At 40.5% G+C, this 9,520-nt stretch overlaps 1 protein-coding gene across 1 annotated transcript; it reads right to left on the reverse strand.

Annotated features, from left to right (window-relative positions):
* Positions 1-345: 345 nt before the first annotated feature.
* Positions 346-1,374, reverse strand: LOC142426106 (olfactory receptor 11H4-like). Its single transcript, XM_075531586.1, has one exon. It carries the CDS (start codon positions 1,372-1,374, stop codon positions 346-348), a length of 1,029 nt encoding a protein of 342 aa, XP_075387701.1.
* Between the last annotated feature and the right edge of the window lie 8,146 nt (positions 1,375-9,520).

Raw genomic sequence — 9,520 nt, forward strand, 5'->3', positions numbered from 1 at the left:
ATTGCCTACATGTGGGCTTTGGGTCTCCACTCCACACTCCCCCTTATTCACAATGGTATGAATTTAAATGCTCTTCTACCTTCTATACCCATTTCTCCCATAGCCTAAAACAGAGAAAAATCCCAGAGATATCATGCATTAGATCTACTGGGTTGGTGCATATTGAAAACATTGTCTTTCTATGTAAGTCGTTTATGATGTAGCTCTTCCTGGTTAGTTGAGGAATAAATTAGTGAGGGACTCCACTGAGGGGAAAATATTTTACAGTGGCAACTGAAATCAAGTCTTTTTTACATGATCTCCTCTGGGTGGACAGTGGTTTGCTTGGCATCTGGTAGATTATGCTCATTCTAACCTCAAGAGTTTCTTCAGTGCAGCCTTCATCTCCTTGTTTCGTAAGCTGTAAATCAGAGGGTTTAAGAAGGGAGTGATCACAGTATAGAACAAAGTTATAATCTTCTGAATTTCAGCTGGGATATCAAATGTGGGGCTCATATACATTACCAAGAGCGCCCCAAAGAATAAACACACCACTGTCAGATGTGATCCACAGGTGGAAAAGGCCTTTCTTCGGCCAGCTGCTGAAGGGACTTTGAATACAGCTATCAGTAAAAGGGTATAGGAGCCAAGGATATACAGCAGAGTGAGGATGATAATGAGGGAGCTCAGGATATAGAACACAATCTCCGTGACAGGAGATGGAGCACAGGATAGAGCCATCAGTGGGTCCATGTCACACAAAAAGTGATCAATGATGTTGGGCCCACAGAAAACCAATTGGGAGAGTTGCACTGTGGAGACTGAGTAACTAAGAAACCCAAATACCCAGCAAAGGGACATCAAAATACAGCAGAACTGTAGGGTCATAATGGCAGGGTAGTGTAGTGGGTGGCAGATGGCAAGGTATCGATCATATGCCATGATGCAGAGAAAGTATGTTTCAGTTGTAGCAAGGGAAGTGAAGAAATAGAACTGAAGGAAACAGCCAACAAAGGAGATGGTTTTTGTCTCTGAGAGGGAATTCGCCAGCATGCTGGGCACCGTGGAAGTCGTGTACCAGATTTCCAGGAAAGCAAAGTTCCCTAGGAGAATATACATCGGGGTGTGGAGTCGTTGGTCCCACCTCACAGCACAGACAATGGCACCGTTTCCTGTGATGGTGAACACATAGATTCCGAGGAACAGGGAGAAGAAGAAGATTTGCATGTCTTGGCCACCAGGTAAGCCTAGGAGGACAAACTCAGTTACGGTGCTTGTCACTGAACTGTTCATGAATCCCAGGGCTGTAGACAAAAGAGAGAACACTGTTACACAAGTTGTTTTGCTACCCAAGAAAGCTATAGAAAACCTATGCCTGACACACATGTTAGCCATTTGGCAATCTATTCATTGACTCAATTCCTAAATATCACCATTTAATGCTTCTACTGGTTCTAAATTTCAATAAAATTGAGTTCATAACAACAGAATCTTTGTTTTATAGTTATTCTGTATTAATGATTTAGTATTAAAATTTTTCTCTTTAAATATTTCAAAACGCAGAAATAATCACCCTCTCTCATGTCCGTAAAAGGCAACAAGGTAACTATCAGTTTGCATTTCTTTTTTTTTATTTAACCATTTTATTAGGGGCTCATACAATTCTTATCACAGTCCATACATATACATACATCAATTGTATAAAGCACATCTGTACATTCTTTGCCCTAATCATTTTCTTTTTTTTTTTCATTTTCTTTTTTTACATTTTATTAGGGTCTCATACAACTCTTTTCACAATCCATACATATACATACATCAACTGTATAAGCACATCTGCACATTTCCTGCCCCAATCATTCCCAAAGCATTTGCTCTCCTCTTAAGCCCTTTGCATCAGGTCCTCTTTCCTTTTCCCCCCTCCCTCCCCTCACCCCCCTCCATAGTTATTTATTTTGATAGAACAGCTCATAGTATAAATTATTTTTTTAAAAAACATTTCATTGGTGGCTCGTACAAACTCTTATCACAATCCATCCATCCATTGTGTGAAGCACATTTGTGTATTTGTTGCCATCATCATTCTCAAAACATTTGCCTTCTACATGAGCCCTTAATATTAGCTCCTTATTTTTCTTCCTCTTGCCCCCTCCCCCTCCCTCATGAACCCTTGATAATTTATAAATTATTATTATTTGGTCATGTCTTACATTGACCGATGTTTTTCTTCACCCACTTTTCTGTTATTTGTCCCCCAGGGAGGGGGTTATATGTAGATGCTTGTGGTCGGTTCCCGCTTTCTATCCCACCTTCCCTCCACCCTTCTGGCATCGCCGCTCTCACCACTGGTCCAGAGGGGTTCATCTGTCCTGGATTCCCTGTGTTTCCAGTTCCTATCTGTACCAGTGTACATCCTCTGGTCTAGTGTGATTTGTAAGGCAGAATTGGGATCTTGATAGTGAAGATGGGGGAGGGGAGTAAGCATTTAAGAACTACACGAAAGCTGTATGTTTCATTGTTGCTACACTGCACCCTGACTGGCTCGTCTCCTCTCTGTGACCCTTTTGTAAGGCGATGGTCAGATAGGCTTTGGGTCCCCACTCTGCACCCCCCCTCATTCACAATTATGTGATTTTATTGTTCAGTGATGCCTAATACCTGATTCTGGACACCTCTTGATCACCTAGGCTGGTGCGCTTCTTCCATGTGGACTTTGTTGCTTCTCAGCTAGATGGCCACTTGTTTATTTTCAAACCTTTAAGACCCCAGATGCTATATCTTTTGATAGCAGGCACCATTAGCTTTCTTCACCACATTTGCTTATGCACCTGCTTTGTTTACAGTGATCGTGTCAGGAAGGTGAGTATCATAGAATGCCAGTTTAATAGAACATAGTGTTCTTGCATTGAGGGAATACTTGAGGGGAGGCTCAATGTCCATCTGCTACCTTAATAGTCTAAATGACTTTTAAACCAAGAATAAGTAGTGGAGTGATTACACTCTTTTGATTTTTTCCACCAAGTTGAAAATACTTTACACACTTCTCAGGTAATTTAGAGCTGTGAAAATCCATTGATCTGAGTTGTTTTATATCAGAATATTTTTGTGACATTTTAGTAAACTGTAAGTCACAAAATAGAGAGCAAAAGGAAATATAATAGTACTATTTTCTAGAGAATGACAGTTAATAGTAACCTCAAAATACATCTTGAATTTACTTTACTTCAAACTTTAATTTTACACCCCTCAAATCTAACACTAGAGTCTGCTCCCCTAAACAAATACAGTGTTTTAAATAAATCTACCAGAAATCACATGAAAATGAATAATTCTCTTAAAAATATATAGGTGGGCTACTTACAAACAATCATACTTTTGCTCTCCAGATATTTCACATGATGCCTTTCCACGTTTCTTACTGTAATTCCATCTGCAAGGTAACTGAGTTTTAATAAGTCCAGAAAGCTCATTGATCAAAGCTCAAACAAATAAGCATAGAATATGTCTAAATGTTTCTCTATAGCATAGATTATTCTTGTTGAACATCCTTTCTTTCATATTGGTGATACCAAGAAGTAAAATTTATATCGCAAAGTAAAACATTCAATGAACCTTATCCAAATGCAAAGATGTTTTCTAAGTTCTTTAGTATAAAATTTCAGATAATCTTATATGTATGTGCACTGTTATTTTAGTTTACAGCAGCATAGTACTTAAAGTGTATTTTTCTAAAGTAGGAAACCCTCTTAAAAAGATAAAAATAGAAAATTCAAAACCAAACTAATAGCCATTGTGTTGATTCTGATTCCTGGGAAGAATTGTTTCCTTAGGTTTTTGAAACTCACATCTTTTCCCGACTGAGTGGCGGGTAGTTTCGAATTGCTGACCTAACACCTAGCAGTCCAACATGTAATCTATGTCACCAGGGCCACATTGCTAGAACAGAAAGGCAACAACAGAAGGCAACAACAGAAAGGCAAAGTAACTTCACTTCCCAGAGGAAAAAGCTGTTTTACCTTTTTGGAGTATTGTGCCTCTCTTGTCTTAAAAAAGAAAAAGAAGAAAAAGAAAATGAGATTTTCAAAATACACTGTTTTATAACTTTAGAAAAATACATTTTAGTCGTCTTTCCATGTTAAAACAATATGCTTTTACCTTATCAGTTCAATGGCCACATTGAACTCGATACATTTGTACTTGAAAATGAATTTGATTGTTAAAAATGTACTGATTAGGCTAAATATGAAATGTCAGATAAGAAGGTATTGAGAAATGAAGTTTGCTACACACCAAGATTCCATGGTAACTGGAGTACTAATGTTTAGCACAATAACTTAGTTTAAAATATCACTTAAGAACCTAAATGTGATACAATAAATATAAGTAATTTTAGTAGATTTTGTTAAGAGCTATAAGCAACTCTCTAGCTTACTCTAGATTTATTTTGCTATCCTTGAATATTCTGACACTCAGAATATACAGCTTGATTTTATACTGGGAACAAGATATGAAATCACATTCTGTTTCTCTCCCTGCCATTGAGTCAATGGTGATACATAGCATCCCCCACCACTCCCGTGGCTTTCTGAGACTGTTTACAGGAATAGAAAGCTCAGTTTTCTGTTGGTTTTGAACTGCAACCTTGAGACCATGCTTATCAGAGCCCAATGCATAACCACTACACCACCACGGCTCCGTAGGAAACCACACTAGTGTTTGAAATCCAATATGCAGAAGGTACATGATTAAAGGACAGGCAGTACATTAGCTGGGGCGTGCATAAGAGTTAATGGCATTACAAGAGTAAAAGGGAAGCAAGGGCTGGGAAAAACGTCTTCGGCTATGACAATGGACAAGGGGCTGAACTCTAAAATATACAGATCTCAATAAGAAGAGCAATGAATAACAATTTAAAAACTGGGCAAAGGACATGAACAGACAGTCCACCGAAACTGACATCCAAATCCTAGCACACATTTGAAAAATGCTCACTCTCATTAGCTATCCAGGAGATGCAAATCAAAAGCAATGATGAGCTATCATCTTACACAGACAAGGCCAGTTCAATGAAAAACAAACCCAAAAAGAAAACAACATATGCCAGAGAGGGTGTAGAGAGATTGAAATCCTCATGCACTGCTGGTGAGCATGTAAATATATATGACCATTGTGGGGAGTATATGGTGTTACTTAAAACAACCGGGAGTAGGAATGCTATATGACCCAGCAATAGTTCTGCTGGGTATATACCCTTATGAAATACACTTTAATATTAATGACAACACTTCACAATAGCAACAAGTTGGAAACAGTTCAAATGTCTATTAGTAGAAGAATGGACGAAGAATCTTTGGTATATACACACAACGGTATATTATTTTGAAAAACAATGATAAAACAATCACAAGACTTGGATATACCTGAAGATTATTATATTGAGTGAAATTAGCCAATCCCAAGAGTACAAATATTGTATGAGATAAAAACCCAGACAAAGACTTACCAAAGGGAACATACTTTGGAGGTTTCCAAGGGAAGGAAGCCCAGGGGGCAACATGAAGCGATGAACTAGACAGTTGACAGTAATGAGTTGAGTGAAAGGGAGAATGGAGGAGTGTGGTGGTGGGAGAGAATATTAGGTTAATGTGGGTGTTGCTGAGTGGTTTGAATTGTTGGATATAGTGTTGATTATATAAAATATAACCTCCCTGGCCACTGGAGATCCCCTCACAGAGGGGTCTAGGGGAGGAGATGAGTCAGTAAGGGTGCGACGTAGCACTGATGAAGAATACAACTTTCCTCCAGGTCCTAAGTGCTTCCTCTCCCCCCCTCCCACCCTACCATGATCCGTATTCTACTTTGCATGTCTGCATAGAGCAGAGGATGTACACTGGTGCATGTAGGAGCTGGAGGCACAGGGAATCCAGGGTGGATGATACCTTCAGGACCAGGAGTGTGAGAGGCGATACCAGGAGAGCAGAGTGTGAGTAGGTTGGAAAGGGGGAACCGATTACAAGGATGTACATGTGACCTCCTCCCTGGGTACGGACAATAGAAAAGTGGGTGAAGGGAGACGCCAGACAAGGCAAGATATGACAAAATAATAACATATAAATGATCAGGGGCTTATGAGGGAGGGGTGAGCGGGGAGGGAGGGGAAAAAAGAGGAGCTGATGCCAAGGGCTTAAGTGGAGAGCAAATGCTTCAAAAATGATTAGGGCAAAGAATGTACAGATGTGCTTTATACAATTGATGTATGTATATGTATGGATTGTGATAAGAGTTGTATGAGCTCCTAATAAAATGTTAAAAAACAAAAAATAATAAATAAAATTAAACCTCCCCAACCTAATGTATAATTTAAAAAACCACACACACACACACACACACACACACACACACGAGTAACTGGGAAGAGAGTGCTTAACTGGAGAGATTGTAAAAGGTCAGGTATGTGTCAAACTAAATGAGCTTCTAAAACAAAATTATAAAAGTTATCAATTTTCTGAGTAATGAGGTCATTTCCTTGTAAGCGATGAGTCACGAAAGTTTAAGGGAACTGAGGAATATTTGAGCAATTGGATCCTCAGCCAGCAGGTTATTACAACATTCTTTATTATTATGTTACTGGAGATAGTTTACTGTGGGTGAAATCACACATAAATATACAAAGTCCACATCCATACTAATAGTAAAAGAGGATTCCATGTGTGGAGGTCTTCGGAGAAATCCTGGGAAGAAAAGGTAGAAAGCTACTTACCCATCATGATAGGACTAAATGTGAACAGAGCTGGGAAGAACACTGCCTGGATGCCCTCATTGATGCCTCAGTTGGAACCCAAATCCAGGAATCTCAGCCTTGAGAGCTCTCCTGAGTAAAGGTGTGCACTTGGATGATATTCCAAACCTCAGGATGCACAAACTAAACACTGAACTCCGGATTCCTCCCTTCCAGAGGCGCTCAAAAAAATGTTACAAGAGGGCCCTTCTGTTGGGCAGTAGTGATGGCCAATGGGAAGAAATACAGTCCTGCAAACAGTGGGTGAGCTATGGGCCACAACTCAGACCTCAGTCACCTGAAGGCACCCAGACTTGCTCTTGTGTGTCCCAGTAGAGAGAGTTCACCAGATGAGATTTTTATCTCTTAGTTACTTTTGCTCTGGTGTTGATGGAAATACTGGGGTATGAATTCATGAGGCAATTTGAAAAGGGGTGGGCGTTGCAGGTGATAGAAGAGGAAGAGCGTGTTGTTGAGACTCTCAAGGGGTACAATTAACGCTGCACCTTAGAAATTGTAGTGAAGCTGTCTGTGTCCCTTTGGGCTGGTTTGTGACTCCCTCAAGAGTCCCTGGGTAGCACCCTTTCTTCCATCCACAGTCTGCATCTCGTTCAGGGTAAATTGACCCCTTGTGTGATGGCTGGAAGAATGCTTTTAACAAGCAATGGGGAGATGTCTGTGTGGATGTACAGAGCACTTTTTGTTTCCAGGAAAGTTCTTTTCCATTGGGAATGTAGAGAACGCTATAAATGAACAGTGTTTATGTTCTCTGAGGAAGGGTCTTCACACAATTAACATCTTTAATTTTGCTGGGAGACACTAGTTATTGATAGCCTCTCTCTTTTTAATTTGTCCTATTTGTTCTTTATTCCCTTTGTCTTATTTTGAACCATTTAAATAATTTCATTTTTTTCTCTCTGTGAGCTTTTTTGTAGTGGTTACGTGTTCGGCTGCAGTTTTCATGGTCAATAGTCCAAAACCACCAGCAGCTCCATGGGAGAAAGACTTCGCTTTCTAATACCACTAATTCTTACAGACTCAGAAATCCACAGGGTGTCATTATGAGTCACATAGACTTGATGACAGTGAGTGAGCTTTTTGGTTCATATTCTTTTAAAAAAATTCTTTTATTGGGGGCTCTTACATCTCTTATCCCAAGCCATACATTCATCCACTGTGTAAAGCACATTTGCACATATGCTGCCATCATCATTTTCAAAGCATTCTATTCCCACTTGAGCCCTGATATCAGCTCCCAATTTCTTCCCACTCCCTCGTTCCCCCTCCTGCCCTCCCTCATGAACCCTTGATGAGTTTTAGATTATTATTTTTATATCTTACCTTGTCTTCTGTCACCCCTCAACCACTTCTCCATTGTTCTACCCTGTGGTAGGGGGTATAGTTTGATCCTTGTGATGGATTCCCTCTTTCTCCCCTTTCTCCCCTTACCCTACCCTAATCCTCTAGTATCCCTACTCTCATTGTTGTTCCTCAGGGGCTTATCTATCCTTGATTCCCTGTGTTGTGGGCTCTTATCTGTAGCACTGTGCATGCTCTGGTCTAATCCAATTTGTAAGGTAGAATTGAGGTTGTGGTAGTGGGGTGAAGGAAGCACCAAAGAATTAGAGGAAAGTTGTGTGTTTCATTGGTGCTGTATTGCACCCTGACTGACTCATCTCTTCCCTGTGACCCCTCTTTGAGGTGATGTCCAATTGTCTAGACATGGGTTTTGTGACTCCATTCCCCTCACCTCCCCCCTGCCCCCATTCACATTTGGTATGATTTTGTTCTGGGTCTTAGATGCCTGACACCTGATTCCATTGACACCTCATGATCAGATAGGCTGGTGTGCTTCTTCCATGCAGTGTATGTTGCTTCTCAGCTAAATGGCCGCTTGTTTATCTTCAAGCCTTTAAGATTCCAGATGCTATTTCTTTTGATAGCTGGGCACCATCAGCTTTCATCAGCACATTTGCTTTTGCACTGATTTAGGCTTCAGCGATTGTGTCGGGAAGGTAAGCATCACGGAATGTCGGGTTGTTAGAACAAATTGCTCTTGTGTTGAGGAAGTACTTGAGTCAAGGCCCAATGTCCATCTGCTACCTTAATTCTTTTTTTTTAAATATAGTTTTATTATGTGCTCATACAACTCTTATCCCAATCCTTGCATACTTCAATTGTGTAAAGCACATTTGTACATTCATTGTCCTCATCATTCTCAAAATATTTGCTATCCACCCAAGCCCCTGGCATCAGCTCCTCAGTTTCCCCCCTCCCCCTCCCCTCCCCTCCCTCATGAACCCTTGATAATTTATAAATTATTATTGTGTCATATCTTGCCCTGTCCAACGTCTTTTCACACACTTTGTGTTGTCCATCCCCCAGGGAGGAAGTAATATGTAGATCCCTGTAATTGGTTCCCCCTTTCCAACCAACCTTCCCTCCACCCACCCACTATTACCACTCATACCACTGGTCCTGAAAGGATCCTCCGACCTGGATTCCATGTGCTTTCACTTCCTATTTGTACCCGTGTACATCCTCTGGTCTAGCCAGGTTTGTAAGTTAGAATTGGGATCATGATAGTTTTGGAGGAAGAAGCATTTAGTAACTAGAGGAAAGTTGTCTGTTTCATTGTTGCTACATCGCACCCTGACTGGTTCGTGTCCTCCCTGATACCCTTCTGTAAGGGGATGTCCAGTGGCCTACAAATGGGCTTTGCGTCTCTACTCCGCACTTCCTACCTCATTCACAATGATATAA

The sequence above is a fragment of the Tenrec ecaudatus genome, chromosome 14 (assembly GCF_050624435.1).
Source record: "Tenrec ecaudatus isolate mTenEca1 chromosome 14, mTenEca1.hap1, whole genome shotgun sequence".
Classification (NCBI taxonomy): domain Eukaryota; kingdom Metazoa; phylum Chordata; class Mammalia; order Afrosoricida; family Tenrecidae; genus Tenrec; species Tenrec ecaudatus.

Coding starts and splice junctions, on each gene's coding strand:
- LOC142426106 (XM_075531586.1), bottom strand. CDS start 1,374: ATGGCTAACATGTGTGTCAGGCATAGGTTTTCTATAGCTTTCTTGGGT.